At 42.7% G+C, this 16,964-nt stretch overlaps 2 protein-coding genes across 7 annotated transcripts in view; one reads left to right on the forward strand and one right to left on the reverse strand.

Moving 5' to 3' along the window:
• Window positions 1-546: 546 nt before the first annotated feature.
• Window positions 547-8,897, reverse strand: GDE1 (glycerophosphodiester phosphodiesterase 1). 3 transcript variants are annotated; one of them, XM_053364516.1, is made up of 6 exons: window positions 8,501-8,882; window positions 4,919-5,094; window positions 4,000-4,105; window positions 3,020-3,112; window positions 2,129-2,340; window positions 547-1,034 (listed from the first exon to the last, which is right to left on the reverse strand). In XM_053364516.1, exons 1-6 carry the CDS (start codon window positions 8,753-8,755, stop codon window positions 887-889), a joined length of 990 nt encoding a protein of 329 aa, XP_053220491.1. In that variant the 5' UTR covers window positions 8,756-8,882; the 3' UTR covers window positions 547-886. The 3 variants fall into 3 exon arrangements, with proteins under 3 accessions (XP_053220491.1, XP_053220493.1, XP_053220492.1); XM_053364518.1 differs by having other exon boundaries at window positions 4,919-5,090; window positions 8,501-8,603; XM_053364517.1 differs by lacking the exon at window positions 3,020-3,112 and having other exon boundaries at window positions 8,501-8,897.
• A 1,782-nt stretch (window positions 8,898-10,679) lies between these two features.
• The window catches only part of CCP110 (centriolar coiled-coil protein 110), a 28,343-nt gene continuing 22,058 nt past the window's right edge, over window positions 10,680-16,964 (forward strand). For 2 of the 4 annotated variants that reach the window (XM_053364469.1, XM_053364472.1), the window contains exons 1-3: window positions 10,681-11,062; window positions 15,592-15,749; window positions 16,180-16,308. In XM_053364469.1, coding sequence (XP_053220444.1) covers window positions 15,609-15,749; window positions 16,180-16,308 — 270 coding nt within the window. In that variant the 5' untranslated portion in view covers window positions 10,681-11,062; window positions 15,592-15,608. Of the gene's footprint in view, window positions 11,063-15,591; window positions 15,750-16,179; window positions 16,309-16,964 lie in introns of all 4 variants that reach the window. The other 2 variants (XM_053364471.1, XM_053364470.1) reach the window with 2 other exon arrangements.

Below are 16,964 nucleotides of genomic sequence, written 5' to 3' on the forward strand. Positions count from 1 at the left end.
GGTAGTTTCTAGTTTCCCTAACATAAGCAACTTCCATAGTAAAGGCATTTCCTTTGTGTGCGTTTGGACACAAAGTTATTGAGTGCAAAGACAACCTGCAAAGAATCTTGGTCAGAGGAGCAGGTCCTAATTTGTAAGAATTAACTTGTTGCTTCAAAAGCAGTGCCAAATGTGAATTCAAATTGGCACCTAATCTGAGCCTCCAAAATCTCTTCCTACTTACCCGTATATAGTCTATTCCTGGCTGTGGTGTTGCTCCATGTTGTTTCCAGGTCTTGCTTTTCAGCTAATGCCTCTTATTCATATCCCCCAAGGAGGATTCTGTTGCACCCAGCTACCCACTTACCCATAAGGCAGTACTCCAACCTGCAGCACTTGGCCTAATTTCTTCCAGCCCCCCAAATGCTTTGATTTTCTCTTGCTCTCTGGTCCATGCCTTGGGGAACTGGTTTGTCTTTTGACTAGACAACGAGGAGGTATATGCAGTTGTCTCCCTACTATTTCATTCTAAGTACAGGCTAATGAATGTGTTTCAAGTCATGTCAGTGATTGGTAAAGGCCTAGCATTGATTTATTTCAAAAAAAAGCAGCTTAATTTAGAAAAAAAGTGTCAATCCTCTACAAGTCCACACCTGCATTAAACCAACCTGATTCTTTAAAAGGGCTGCACAGCCCTCTCTTAGACTCTCAGTTCTTCTTGCTAGGATTAAAATTGATTGTAATGTTAAGACACCATCCAGCATGATGAAAAGAAACATTTGGATCCACTTTGCATTGTGATCATTCAGTCCCAAGAAAATCAGTATGAATCCTTGAAGTTCCACTGCTGACAAACTTCAGTTTGCTTTAAAGAAGAAACCCAAAAAAATCCAGCAAAGGCTAAAGACTAGAAGTGAGGGTCACAGTCCTCCACTAAGCTGTCAGTGATGTAGCTGGCCTGGAGAACATTTTCATAGTACATTTTTTCAGCAAATGTGTTGACTGTCCAAGCCACAACTTGAATTCCTTTGGAAGACCACTGTCTCACATATTCCCTAAAAAGGATAATGTCAGAAATGATGTGAGGGAAGACTGCAAGTGACTGCAATTAAAACCAAACCTTTATTATTTCATGTTCTCTATAGTAACAGCAGGCCATCTTTTTGGTACTTAACCCACAATCTTTCCCCCCTATTTTGTTTAAGTTAAGATGTGGTATTCAATTGGAAACCATCTCTTAGGGATAATTATTGAGGCCATCAGAGGGAGAAACAGCAGCATGCCTAGGTACATTTCCAGCTGAAAGCCCTGCCTCCCTCCATGTCCGCAGTGCCGTCGCTGAGGAAGCAGCACCCAGGTATCCGCCCACCTGAAAGCCTTGGCTATGTGTATGGAGCTAAATTATCCTGCCCCTTTCAAGCTACCATAAGAAGGTATTTACCCTGAAAGGTTGTTTACAAGTACTACAGATGAGAATTACCCATACAGGTAAAGGTCAAGGGACCCCTGACCATTAGGTCCAGTCGTGGCTGACTCTGGGGTTGCGGTTCTCATCTCACTTTATTGGCCGAGGGAGCCGGCGTACAGCTTCCAGGTCATGTGGCCAGCATGACTAAGCCGCTTCTGGCAAACCAGAGCAGCACACGGAAACTCTGTTTACCTTCCCGCCGGAGCGGTACCTATTTATCTACTTGCACTTTGACATGCTTTCAAACTGCTAGGTTGGCAGGAGCAGGGACCGAGCAACAGGAGCTCACCCCGTCGCGGGGATTTGAACCGCCGACCTTCTGATCGGCAAGTCCTAGGCTCTGTGGTTTAACCCACAGCGCCACCTGCGTCCCACCCATACAGTTAGGGTGGTTTAAATAAAAGCTCATCAGGCACCCACTGTTGACACCTGCACTCTGTTCTTTTATGTCTTGCATGATTCGGTGTATGCCTACCGTCCCCCCTCATCCCCCCCTCCCGATCCTTTGAGGAATATCTTAGCTGAGGGTGGGTTAGACAAAGGGTAGCCAGCACAGTGCCCTACAGATGTTGTTGGGTTCCATAGGCAGTGATCAGGACTGATGGGACTTGTAGTCCAACAAGCAGCTGGAGGGCACCTCCCACTGGCTATCCCAGAGTATAGTCAAGGTTTTCTGCTTACTGTGAAACGAAATTTTTCTGCACCAGAAAAACGGAAACCCCACAGAAGTGCCACAGGAAGTTGTGCATGCTCCAGTCCAAAATGACATCCAGCATCATCATGAAATAATGTTTCCAGCAGGAAGTGTAGCGAGGCTTCCCATCTCCAAAGTAACTAAAGCTCCATGGTCGGTGGGTTAGAGCTGTTAAAACATTCCTATCAGCTTGCTTCATCTACAAGGCCAAGCAGAGAAACAAATGAATACATTTTGAGGTACAAAGACTGATATTGCAAAGGAGACTTGACTTTCATCATTTCAAGCTTGACTTTGATGGTACGTAATCTTGCTATATCTGGTAGTCTGGCGTTTGTAGAGAAAGAGTCAAAGGCTGGAACTCAACCCTTGCATCATGTTTGCTAAAGAAGTCCAGACATTTTGTGCCACAAACCTAAATACTCTTAGAAGTACACCTTTCTGATTTTATTTACTTCCCAAATTATGTATCTGCCTTGAAGAGCTGCATGCTGGAATAGTTTTAAAACTATTTGGTTTATAGCAATTAAACTAATGATTAGGGTTGCTTGTATTGGGTACCTGTACACCCCCCCATGAAGCAAGCTTAGGACTGATTTTAGGTTTTTGGGGGGTCCTGCGTAAGCTGTCTTCAGTAAACCCTGACCTCCTTTATCCATGACCCATACAACACCCCCCCACTTTGCTTGCAAAATGAGGGGAGTCCATATGACGCTTCACAGTGGACAGAATTATTCCAGATTTTAAAGTGAAGGCCACTTTGTCGATCTTTAACATATCCTCCCCACTTCCGTAAGATTATGTACGTGTAATGCTGAAATTACCCAAATTAAAATCTTACCATGGCAACAACAGAACACTTAGGTGAAAAATTGTACCTTATAGACAACGTCCGGCATAAAAGAGCAAACGATGCTAGTGTTGTACAGCCGAGGATATTCCAAGTACAGGGGTTTTAGGGCTGCAACTGCCTGCCAGGAAACAAGTTACATGAAAGAAGTGCAAAGCAGTTTAAAGGTAATTTTGAAATTTTGTTATTATAGCCTGAAGGTCAGACTGGAGATGGAAAGGATTGCATATTTTTTTTTGAATGCAAGATGCTGACCTTTGGTTTTGCCATTCAGCTGGCTTAGGTACTTCTAGTCAAGACAAGGGTACTTGCTATTGTAGTGGTGTGTATACAAAGATAAAATTATTGTTTGAGACATACCATCAAGGAAGGCCCAATTTGCTCCAGTGGAAAATTTGCTTTTGGCAAGCATTTTGGTTCAGTACGTAAGAGACAGATTCAGAAAAGCACCAGTAGCTCAGTATTAGAGTACATGCTATGCTAAAGGTGCCATGTTCAGTCCTCAGCATCACCATTTAAGACTGATTTCAGGTAGCAGCAGCACTGGGAAAGACCCCTGTCTGTGGCTCTGGAAAGCTGCCAACTATTGGACTACAAGGCTGGACTAGGCAGATCTACAGTCTGACTATATATAAGGCATCTACATGCATACATACATGTATAATTCCATGTGCACAGTGCCAGAAAACGGGATAAATGCCCCTTCCCTACCCCACATCTACAACTTAAAGAAAACGTTGTTTCAAGCTTATTTTTAAGTAGTCTCACCCACAAAGGAAAGGGGCTTAAGTTATTCAGTATTATATCGCTATGAATAAGACCAAAGGCAAGGTAAATCAGCTATGATTGTAAATGGGCTGAAAAGGAAGCAGCATAACTTCTTGTCTTGGTAAAATTGCATTAATGTTTTACTAAGAAAGATCTCTCAGATCTGATCAAATGGAAGACCTCTACCATGTGCTGTCCCACAAGAATGTGAGGCTTCAGCACAGTGGAAGAAAATGGTACCTTGTCTGCACTGCCCTTGACATCAAAGTAGATTGTGAGATCGTAATGCATACTTTCCAAAACAGCTTCTTTCAAAGTTGGTATTTTTTCTCCACGATAATCCCTCCTACCGAGAAATAGTAAAACTTTAATTGTGTGCATTCCTGCATAAACATTTACATCAAAAAAAGGAATAATGCTTCTGTTCACTTTTATCACCATGAAGCATCTAAGGTAGGGGTGGGGGGCCTCTCTGATTGGTGAACCAGATGTTCATCTCCTCTCACCTCGTGGGCCAACTCTGACAGGTGGATGGGACCACCCATCTATCAGTCACCTGACTCCATTATAAGCATACTTATTTCCCATAAAATCTACAAGACAGATGGCTCCGACTGTGACCTAATATTAGAAAGAACTAAAATAATCAAAAAGTATGTGTTTTTACCAAAACATAAACAGTCCAAGCTTAATATAGCCAGTAGTATTCTGCTGGTGATGCTTGCGAACAGCCCAAAGCTGCACCCTTACAGTATTTTGGAATTATCTGACAGAAAACAGATCTGATTGGAAGAATTTCCCACCCATTCTTCAAGATTCTTTCCTTCCACCTATTGCCTTCACAAGAACCTGGTGAAGTAGGTTACACTGAGACCAAGTGACTGGCCCAAGATCACTCAATAAACTTCGTGGCTGAGAGGTGGCTTGAAGCCAGGCCTTCCCATCCATCGCTACATCAAGGGGAGCAGGTGGTGCTCATCTTCACAAACCACTTATCTCTACATACTTATTTGGGAATAAGAAATAATTATTTCTGTGGGATTTGCTTCCACATAACCATGCATAGGATCAGGCTGTAAGAGAAAACATGTTGTGTAATGGTACAGAAATATTGTATTTCCAGGTATGAATGAAGGTGTTCTTCAGATTGCTCACTTACCATAATCTATGTTTAGCAGCTGGATTAAATTTTCTGATATCAGCAAAGGTCAAGCTGTTTAGGTTTCCAGACCCATCCGTGGTCCTGTCTACAGTGTCGTCATGCATCAGGACAGGAATGCCATCAGCAGTGAATCCAAGGTCAATTTCTACCCCTGTTGCTCCATTCTCAGCTGCCTTGATAAACAAAAAACAAACTGCTTTAAACAGGACATTGGATAACAATGCAAATTTTGCATTGTAATCTGTGTTTTGTTACCATCACATTAGAAATGGGAAAACTGAAACGAATTCACCAGCTGTGACCTGACTTTTGTTGGTGCTGCAGGAGCTTTTGGTACTATTGGTCATGGTATAGTGTTTCTGTACTGCCAGGCCAGGTTGGGGCTCGGAGTACAGCCTTGTGCTGGTTCCTGTCCAGCCTAAAGGACAGTTTTCTGAAGGCAGATCTGGGGATTAAGTGTTCTTGTTTGTTAATTGGCCTACGGAGATCCACAATGTTGTATCTTTTCCCTCATGCTGCTTAATGCTTACATGAAACTGCTGGGAGAGGTCATCTGGAGATATGATCACCAATATGTGGGTGACACCCAACTCTAGGATTGCTTTTCATCAGATTTTAGAGAGTAAAAACCCTTAACTGATTGTTATGGGTTAGATGTTTGTTAACAAACTGAGATGGTGCTGTTGGGGGCCTGTTATTTAATATCTCCAAAGTATTCAATTGACATTAGTGTGTTTTCAAAACCAATTCAAAGTGCTGGTTATCAACTTTAAAACACTAAATGCTTTGGATCCAGGGTTTCTAATGGGCCACTTGGTTCCACAAAATTTCCCCCACCCATTAATATCATCAGGTTACGCTCTGCTCCCAAACATCCAAGGTGAGATTGGTTTGTAACTTGGAAGGAGACAAGCCTTCAGATAAAAGAAATAATAAACAATGAAGATGCTTTCTTCTGTAACCTGCAGAGCGAATGTGAGGGAAGTTAATTTTATCTCTGAAAGCTTTTCTGGGAATATATCCTGCAAAATTTGTACTGATTTGTTTAAGGGATGTGTCCTCTTGTGTCATCCAGAGGGTTGCCAGGCTTTTTCTTTTCTGACATTGATACTGAAAAAAAATATATCTTGCTGGGTTCTTCAAAGAAGAAAAATATATAATTTGTATTTGTTTGTAAATGTTGAGTTTCTTATCTTTATAGTGAAGTGAACAAACAATGAGAGGCAATGTGTATCCTGCTCAGAGATAAGGAAACACTTTAAATCTCATAAAAGTCCAACCAAAGACTGTGGAAGTCAAGTTATCTGATTTGCAGAACAGATAAGAAACAGAGGAGTAAACAGCATCTCCCCTCAATGAGTTTGCAATGGATTGTCTTGGGAAGTGGAAGGTTACTATATTTACCCCCTAATGATTCACAAATATTTGCACCTCATCTCCCTTGTTAATCTCCTTACTCTGTTTAGGTTTCAGTTGATCTCAATAATCCCTGTGGTTCCTTGATGCTTTAATCACTCTCATTAGTACAGCAAGTGAGGGTTACCTTCCCTTGTTTGTCACACATTTAATTGCAACCACTAGCTTCAGGACAGGTTATAAACCTCAAAGGTTTACTATTCCATTGCAAGTCTGCACTGGAACATTACTTTGAAATTAGGTCTCTTATTCCAGAATTTAAAACAATTATTCCAGAATTTAACACTCATTGCTAGCCTGCTTAAATTCCTACCCCATAGGAACACTGTGAGGATAAAATAGGGAAGAAGGAAACAATATATGCTGCCACCTTGAGATTCTTGGAAGGGGAGACAGACAGACAGACAAAAAATAAAATAAAATAAAACTGTGGAGATTAACCTTGGACCTAAACTCTAAAATTCCTGATAAGTCACAACCCTCTAGGGTGGGAAAGTCAGTATCTGCCCACTAAAAAGAAGAATGGTGTGTCTGTCACTTCTCCTGGTCAAGAGAAAATCCAGGCTGGTTCTTTTGTGTTTGCATGTTCCTTACAAGAGATGGGCTTAATCCCAGTACTGCTGCATAGTCCACAAGAGCCTGTAGTTGCTTTGTAGTTTCTCTCTTCTACAAGGAGAGTTGCTTCTATAGGAGGATGCAAACTTTTCAATCACACCAATGAAACAGAATAGAAAGATGCATGATTTTTGGACCCCTCCCTGTTCTAGTCTTCTTCTGTTGTGCATCTCCCTCCCTCCAAGCACACAACTAAAAATTAGACTTCCCCCGTTTTATTTATGTTACACTGTAGAATACCCCCTTCATTTATACCTAAGCCCCTGAACCTTCCATAAGTTGTTTAAGAGAGTTCTCCCTAAACTGGCTTTTGGTGGTAAGGGATAGAGAAAGGTATGGTATAATAAATAAAACTGCAATTATCATAATGCATTTGCATAATCTATGGTGTGGACCACACTTGCAATAACAGTACTATGCCCACTTTCGATCACCACAACTCAAAAAGAATATTAGAGAGCTGGGAAAGGTGCAGAAAAGGGCAATGTTGGGAAATGAGCTGGATAGCTTAGTTGGTGACAGTGTATTGCTGATAACGCCAAGGTTGCAGCTTTGATCCCTGGATGGGACAGCTGCATATTCCTGCATTGCAGGGGATTGGCCTAGGCCCTAGAGATGATCCTCAGGGTCCCTTCCAACTTTGATTCTATGATCAGTTGCCTACGATCACAAAGCTGGAGCAACTTACCAAGGAGCAAAGGTTAAGTGAGGAAAAAGTGGATAGATAAATAATTTTTCTTCCCCTCTCCTAGTACTAGAACCCAGGGTATTTTGATGAAACTGAATGGCAAGAGATGCAGGACAGAAAAATTATTACACACGCAGTGACAGCTGATTCCGTAAGATGCAATGATGACTGCCAACATAGCTTTAGGATATGGCTGTAATAAAATACAGTGTTAACAATAACAATGCATGCCATGTGTTATTTCAGGTACAATAGTGACAAGCATATACAGTGGTACCTCAGGTTAAGTATTTAATTCATTCTGGAGGTCCGTTCTTAACTTGAAACTGTTCTTAACCTGAGGTACTACTTTAACCTGAAGCACCACTTTAGCTAATGGGGCCTCCTGCTGCTGCCGCGCCACCGGAGCATGATTTCTGTTCTCGTCCTGAAGCAAAGTTCTTAACCCAAGGTAATATTTCTGGGTTAGCGGAGTCTGTAACCTGAAGCGTATGTAACCTGAAGCGTATGTAACCCGAGGTACCACTGTATGGGGAAATTTTTTCCAATGAATGCTGTGGCATTACTCTGAAGCCCTTTCCAGCAACAGGGAATGGGTTAAACACCCCAAATCCCTTCCACACCCTCTAACCGGGTTTAAAACATTTGCTTCCTGCCTTCCTTCTTTCACTCTCTGCTCTGTTTCGCCATCACCACCACAGTCCCCTGCAGGGCATGGCTTTATTTCCGATCGGGTGCCTTAACACCCCCAAAAAAGAATATTTAATTTTTAATTAATTTTCCCCTCGCATTTTTTTTGGGTGGGGTGGGGGGAAGAAGATGTGGTATAATAAATAGAACCAAATATTCGGGGGTCTGACCTGTCTGATGGCGGCCAGCGTGTTCTCGGGCGCATCGTGTCCGCCGCCGCGGTGCGCGATGCGTGCCGGGTTGCCGCGCGGCTGGACGACCAGCCGGGCTCGCTGGACCGGCGCCGGCTCGAGGCTGAAGAGGCGCAGCACCAGGTAGAGGCCCGCCGTCAGCAGGCAGGAGAGCACGGCGCTCCGGCTCAGCACCAGCGCGGCCAGCAGCACCGTCGAGAAGGCGGCCAGCAGCCCCTCGGAGTAGCAGAACATGGCGGCCCGGCGGCCCCACAGGCGGAGGGGAGTCGCCCCCCCCCCCCGCTCCCTCAACTGTCAGCGAAGGCGGCGGGCGCCCAGGAGGCAAAGCTCACCTGGGCCTTGACAGCATAATAGTGAGGCGCGGGCGCCGGCTCCCAGCCAATCGCCGCCCAGCTCCCCGGGCCCTCAGCCAATATGGAGCGAAGGATTGAGGCGAGGGGCGGGTTTTTCTTTTCCGTGCATCCAGAATGAACTCTGCCTTGAAGCTGTGCAGGCCAAGTCCAAGTCCACACCATGCACTTGTTGTTGTTGTTGTTTTCTCCTTCAATGGGCACTATGATGCCGTTTTGTTTTTTCTTTTGTATACCACCCTTTACCCGAAGATTTCAGGGCAGTTTACAGCATAAAAAAACACAATAAAAATAATAACAAAACGGAGTCGGTGGAAGAGGACTGGAAAAAGTTTAAAGACTATTTACAGAAGCATTGTAAAATGTTTGAATGTTAAAATGATGTTGGATATAAAGGTAATATGGCATTAGTGACATGGTTAGAAGGGGTATGCAAAAATGATTAAAAAGAAAAGGTGGGTAAGACCAGAGTAATATTATGTCAAAGGTATACAAAGTGGTACAAGGGATTAAGATATGAAGATTAGGTAAAAAATGATGTGGAAAGAGAAGGAAAATTAGAGACATAATAGGTTGAAATATATAATTATAAATGAGGTTTGAAAGAGGGTCAGAATTTGCTGAACTTGGTTGAACAAAGGGGAACACAAAAAAGGGAGATGTGAGGAAGTCAGGAAAGAGGGTTAAAGAGTTATGAAATTAAAAAAATTGGTTTCTTTTTCTTTTTTCTCTTTTCCTTTTTTCTTTTTTGATATATTTGTCTTTGTTGTATGTCTGTCTTACTTATGTTTATGTTTTGTAAAATCTTAATAAATATTTATTAAAATAAAAATAATAACAAAACGAAACAGAAACTCCCCCCCAAGTCCTTTAAACAGTCTTGGGAGCAGCAGTGTGTTGAAGGCGTTGTCAGGAGACCACACCCTCCATGGGGAAAGTGGGTAGCCCCACTGGCTTTTGGCTCTGACCCCCAATGCCCTACGAAGCAATCACCCTCAACATAGAAAATACAAACTGATCAACTAAGACTTACTAATGCTGAAATTCCATATCTAGGAGGAAGTCCTGTTGGACTCCGTTGGGCTTATTTCTCGTGTAGACAGATGCTGTATAATTGCATTGTATCACAAGGATGCTACATCTGTCATTCACCCCGATCACTGGCCATGCTGGCTGAGGCTGATGCGGGATGCAGGCAGCGGTTCTCAGCATCTACCTCTGGGAAGGGGCAAAGAGGCACTGCCACATCATATGTGGACGAGTCAGCAAGGCGTAATAGTGAAATCAGGGAAGGAATTTCTTCCTTTGGAACACATTTAAATTTCTGAGCTGGACTCATGGCTACAACTTGCAGTACACAATGGCGAACGTAAGTCTAGTACTACTATTGTTGTTGTTGTTTACTGATTAAATAAATAAATATGTGGGTCTCAGGGCAGTTCACAACCTAAAGTTACAATATAAACCCAAGTCCGTTTTTCTAACTTTTACGTATTATTATTACCACGCAAAATCAAGCATAAAACAAAATCATCACAGAAAACAGATAGTAATAGCAAAGCAGAGGCAAATAAGGGGTCCAAACAGCAATCCTTTCGGAATCATAGAAATTGCAGCAAGCCTGTGGGAATTAAAACACCATTAACATGGGTACCGCTTATTTCCCTTGGCTCTTTTTCTAATTAAAACCGAAACGCCTCGGCGAGCTCCTAAAAACTACAACTCCCAGCATGCCAAGCGCAAGCTTCCGCGTTCTGAGCCCTTGCGGGCCCCTCCTTGCTTTGTGGGCGTTGTAGTTTCCCTTCTCCTCCCAGCGCGGTATCTTAGAGACGGCCGTTGGCGGCTGGTTGCCGCGGTTTCTTGTCCCGCGAAGCCGGAAGCTGGAAGGCGGGCTCGTGTCGGGGCGGAGGGCAGGCTTGGCGTTGCCAGGGGCCGGGCCGTGGCGGGCGAGGAGCGCGTCCCGCTCGGCTGTGGGCGGCGGCGGAGGAGCCACCTGGCTGGAGGAGGCGCGCGGAGGCGGCGCGCATCTTGCGCTCCCTGAGAAGCGGGGACGGCGCCAGCCTTGAAGGGGAAGAGGCCGAGAGACGCTCACAAAAGCAGGAGGGTTGCCAACTGACCGGGAAGAGGAGCCGAGCGAGCTGCCTCGGCCTGTACGCCTTTGAGCGGCGTCTTGTTCTGCAGAAAGCAGCAGGTGAAGGAACGCCCCATGTTCTCTTTGTTAAACGTGTTTTATGCCTTTATGCTTATATTCTGTAGGTTTCATTTGTTTTATATATATATAAAAATAAGAAATGCATATATAAAGTTGCCCCTGACAAAAAACTGGTAATCTTCCTTCGTTTTAAACAGTGCTTCACGGAATGGTCATTCTCTTTAAAATGCATAAGGATAATAATGTTTTGGTATTTTAAATGATTAGTCCCCCATGCGAAAGCATGGCCTCTTTAAGAATGAAACCCAGAAATGGTATATATTCGGCCTTTTTCATTTGATAGGGTTTTTGTGCTGTGAACTAGTTTGTCGGTGCATCTATGCAAGGACATTTTTTGTTGGATGCTCGTTTAAAAACATTTTATGTTGTGTGTTTCAGTAGTTTCTTGCATGGGAGTGTTTATTGGTGAGTGGCTTTATACATGATTATTATTAAGAATAATATACAATAATCAACCAAAGCAGCATTTAAAAAGTAACCCAGACAGATAGAATATAAAGTAAAAATAATAACTGTGCAATATACAATGCAATTGTAACTGATATACACACAATAGGTATGTGTCACACCTGCTCATGGCTGAAGCAGGCCAGTTCTCTGCTCTTAAAGGCAGGGACCTATTCAAGAGTTAGCAACCTGAGAAGGAGGTTGTAGTTGGTGGTCCCTTTATTTACTTGACAGGACAACTGAGGCAGAATTTGCATTAAGAACTGGGAACTTTCATTTCTGAGTTTTGCTGCTGTTTATTAATATTACAGTTCTGTGTAATTTTTCTATTATTGCTGTTTTTAACTTTGGTGTTTTAGGGGGAAAGGTTGTTTCTTCCTGTTTTTACTAGAAGTTGCTTTATAGTTCTTATAGAAAATGTGGGGTGTAAATGTTATCAACATTTCCATAATTCAGTGGATCTTGGACTGAGTTGGGATGGTGTGGCTTGTGCGTTTAAGTACATAATATGTGGAAGCAGGCTGAAAAGTTCCATGAAACGGGGGGAAGTCTTCCTCTGCTCAGAGACCAAGATGTAGGGTTGGTTGAGTACCTACATACAGGATTCCCCCACTGATTCATTTTAGATTTGTGCATACAGCACATGTCCCCTCTCATCCCAAACTGTTTGCTTCTAATGGTGTTTACGTACGTGAGGTTTTTTTTAAGGAAGAATTGAAGACATCTTGTCCTGTTTCCCTCTTTCTAATGCCATTGTTTTCCTCTTTCTAATGCTGTTGTTTGCTTGGTGCCCTGTCCACAGATCTTTGCATGCGTACAAGGATCCCTGTGCTTTCAGCTGTGGACCAGCGATGGTGCTGGTTTGGGAGGGGCCTCAGAAGGTAGAATATATTGATAAAGGTGTGAGAGAGCTAGGTTTGAGAGAAGCTGTTTTAATTCTAATAATAGGATGGACTCCTATTATTCAATGGGGAAATAATGGCACTCCGCACATGCTCAGAGTCAGTTCTCTGAAGTATTACACTTGTTTAAAGCCTTGATTGGAAAGACTGTAGAAGATAGAATGATGCAAGGTGGCTACTCTTTGAGTAGCAGGATCCTGCTTTTGGGCAAGGACTTCAGGTGATATCTAGTGTTATTCATACCTATTGAAATGGGCTTAAGTTCTTTAAGTCCATTGATTTCAGTTCTGCAAAGAGTTTGATATCACTTTATATTGTTGCTAAATATTCTGGCCACGCCTGCCCTTGTGGTGTGGGGGTTTGTTTTTTCCTTGACAATTTGGTACCTCATGGTGAATAGGAGTTGGGCGTGGGGCTAATACCAAAACTACTTGAGCAGAGTCAGAAACATCAAGCCCTGGGTGTTGAATGCAGTTCTCCACACCTCTTGGAGTCTCCACAGGCTACATTCCTCACTGGCCCTGCTCTGACTGGAATGGGTCATAGAATCATAGAATCTTAGAGTTGGAAGAGACCACAAGGGCCATCGAGTCCAACCCCCTGCCAAGCAGGAAACACCATCAGAGCACTCCTGACATATGCTTGTCAAGCCTCTGCTTAAAGACCTCCAAAGAAGGAGACTCCACCACACTCCTTGGCAGCAAATTCCACTGTCGAACAGCTCTTACTGTCAGGAAGTTCTTCCTAATGTTTAGGTGGAATCTTCTTTCTTGTAGTTTGGATCCATTGCTCCGTGTCCGCTTCTCTGGAGCAGCAGAAAACAACCTTTCTCCCTCCTTGAACTCTGATTATGCTAGAGGGTGGGTAGAAGAGAGAGGGATAGATATGTGAGTATGTGTAGAAACTCACCAAAGGTAAAAATTTCTATTAATTACTCCGCCCACTTTTGCCTTTGGCCCTGCCCACTATTGTATTGTGGTCCTTGGAAGGTTCCCCACTCCTGTTAGACCAGTTAATTATTTGCAGACTCATTCATGGTTTCTTAATTAGAGCTATACCTTTGGAAAGTATCTTGTGAAGTGCAGTTGGAAAGATCCCATACGTCTCTTGATATTTTTTATCAAGAGTGTTTTCTTTACAGTAAAGAATAGAACCAGCTTGCTCAGTGGGAAGGATCCTAATGAGTTTTTATGTTTTGATATAGTTTTTTTCCTGATTTCAGTGTATTTTGATTATTTATGTAAACCACAGACCCAGAGGCAGAATATAAGTAATCATAATAAATCAGTTGTGTGTTAATTAGGAGAAATGATTATCTTCAGTAAATGGTTTGTTTCAAGAGTTCACTGTTGTTGAGATGCTGTAATAATTGAATGTTTAACTGCCCAGTTGGTTAAAAGCAATACAATTGATGACTTAAAAAAAACACTGCAAGGAGCTGACATAGTTTAAACCGGTCCTTTTTGAAGGGACTTTTGAGACCCATCAATTGCCTGAGCTATCCTGGTGTGAACACTTGCATTGAAATGCCATCATGACGAATCCTGCTCATATAACCTATGGTTAGACGTATGTGCAGATGTGACCATCGCATGTGACAGAATTAATGTGGAAATTAGAATATGTGAAGCTGCTACCGTTGGGTGTTCTTAGGAAAGTCGTGGTCTCACTGTTTGTTCACCCTAGTTTTCTCTCTGTAAAATGGGAATCAGAATGACTTGGCTCAGATTGGCACCGTGTGACAGCGAACATGGGGCACATTGCAGTGCATTTCTCAAGTTTTTAAAAAAATGTGATTTAATTGAACCAGTGTGCTGCTTGAAGTAAAATAGGAATTCTCTTCCTGCTCACTCCCAGAAATATTCTACTTAGGATGTTGCCTGCCCTTTCTAAGAGATGGCCTCCTATTCAAGAACTTGAGCCCGTGGCGTACGATAACAGGCACCCATTATTTCACAGCATTCCGGTTCCTTGGCACTCTGTAGGAGCAGCTGCAGTTCTAGATTGTTGGCTGTCATTGGAATTTTCTCATCCTCTAGTGACTTGGTAGAGACTCTCACTGCAGAGTTGTTTTGGTTAAAGGCGGTAAAGAATGCTGATAAAGAAAGCTGACTTGCATCAGGTCAGACAGTTTGTGCATCTATGCAGTACGGTTTACTCCGGCGGTGGATCTCCAGCAGAGGTCTTTCCCTTCTCCTGATCTGGTCCTTCTTTAACTGGAGATGATGGACATTGAACAGTGGGCCCTTCTGTATGCAAGAGGTACTCTGCCGCTGAGCTGTAGTCCCCCTCCACTATGATGCCTTTCAAGTGTGACACGTTTCACTTAATTTTCACAACTAGAAAAATCCAGCTACATTGTGGAGCGTATTGCATAATGCCTCCTGCATACTGATTATCTTAGGGTGATCAACTTTATTTTTGGATGAGGACACATTTGGAAATCAAAGAAACATGGATTTGGGCATCACAAAATACTTATTTAGCAGAAGAAAATCAGCGACATGTGAAGTCCTAGGTGCAATCTGGAGAAAGGGAGATAGAAAAATTGTAGTGGCCAGAGGCCTGTGTGCAACTTCACACACATTTCACATTCAGCTATTCACACTTGGCAAAAAAACCCAAAGAGGGGGCAGAAAGCGGGCGGGTGTCTGGGGAAAAAAGACTTTGGCAAAAAGACCCACCATTTGAACCCAGTGTGTTTTGACTACACAGGACTCTGGTGCAAGTTGAGAGGCACTTGTATACTTAATGTATGGGATAGGAAGAGTTTTATTAGAGGGAAAGCTAGTTCCTGTATGGATTGAAGAAAGTTAGTCATTCACATTACCTGCATGTATGCATGTAGAGCAGACAAAGTGACTTTATGATACCATGCACAAGGTAGAATCCATAAGTGGTTGGCTTGGTACTTAAAATTCCTTTCCTAATCCCATTGGAGTGTTGTCGAATAGAGTGGTAGCAGTGTTGGAAGGCATGGTTTCCTATCCAGTGACCTGCCTCCCAGGATATTACAGAGCAACTGTATTGTGGAATTGAGTTGCTTTTCTGAAACTTATCTACGGATGCATACTGACATCATCATCATCATTATTATTATTATTATTATTATTATTATTATTATTATTTTATTTTGAATGACAGTATTTCTCTTTGCAGCCCAGTTGGCTTATAAGATGGAGGATTATGAGGAGTTCTGCAAGAAGCAGCTCGCAAAGATCCAAGGTGACCCACTGCAGAGAGAAGCCTCTCCATCCGTTCAGCACAAATATATTTCACTTATTCAGTTCAGTGGCATTCCTGTGCTTTCTCCATTGGTAAGATACCTTTTGCACCCCTCAAACTCTTCGTAATGATGCATATTAAAAAGGAAACAAGTAAGCCTTAACCATGTTGGTAATAGGCAGGTTACCGTTCTGCCTAAATTGTTTTGGGAGCAAACATATTGTTTTGTATATTGAAATTAAGGATGTTTACGCTTCACTGCATACTGCACTGCAATACTTCACTGCAAGCGGACATAACTAGTGGTGTAGTTAGGTGATTTTGTACTGAGCCTAATGATCTTACTGGTGAGGGTGGAGGGAAACAGAGGGAGAACCTCTTTAGATGGTAATTTATATTGCTTCATTTGCTTTAATATGCAGTAGGTCAGCGCTGCTCTGCTTGGTTATGTCAGGGGTGGGGCTACTTCTCTAAATATGTACATGTTTATCTCCTCCCTCTCTCCCCGACTTCGTTTTGCAGCTTACTCTTGAGAAAAAAAAGGAGCTACAACAAGACAGACAGAAAGCGCTGGATTTAGAACTCTGGCGCCAGAATTCCAGGAAAAGAGCCTTGCTGAATCGTGTTCAGGAGATTCTGGAAAATGTGCAGGTGAGATTGAGAAGCCTTTCTGAACAGGTAGTTACAGCAGTTGTCTGAGTGGTCTGATTTCGAAGCAGATAGATTTTGTTTGCTGTTCCACACCACTGTAATCGCCATGGTTCCTTTTATATTGAATAGCCCCGGTAATAGTAACTATAGTAAATAAAGTTACAGTAAATAAAGTGGCTTATCAGTGTAGCGGTTAGAAAATGCAGTTAACTTCCAACTAAAGATGATCAGGTTGTGCTCTTAGTACACTATAAATATTGAAGACTGGTTATTGTGGCTTGTATGCAAGAGAGGCTGTGCAACTAATGCTATACTAGCTGGATGCTGTGAATGAGATCTTTCACAGTCCTTGACAGGCACAATAAAAGAATGTTTCGGCTTGTAGCAAAACTCTATAGCCCTTGAATTAGCTCACTTGCTAAATGGAGCCTGTGTTGAACTTGTTCAGTTAAGTAATAATAGGGACCAAACATGAGCTATTCATTTTCTTGCTATGTTTATTATTGGGTGCATGGCAACCATTACCTAGCTTGGGAGTTGAAAGATGTGGTAGGAGCATGTGTTGAGGATAAAATACTAATCAGTTAGCCTTCTTCTAAACACCCTGCAGTTAATACAAGCCTTTTAAACTTCATTCCTCAGCTTCCAGCCAACTA

This window comes from Podarcis raffonei, chromosome 14 (assembly GCF_027172205.1).
Source record: "Podarcis raffonei isolate rPodRaf1 chromosome 14, rPodRaf1.pri, whole genome shotgun sequence".
In the NCBI taxonomy this organism is placed as follows: domain Eukaryota; kingdom Metazoa; phylum Chordata; class Lepidosauria; order Squamata; family Lacertidae; genus Podarcis; species Podarcis raffonei.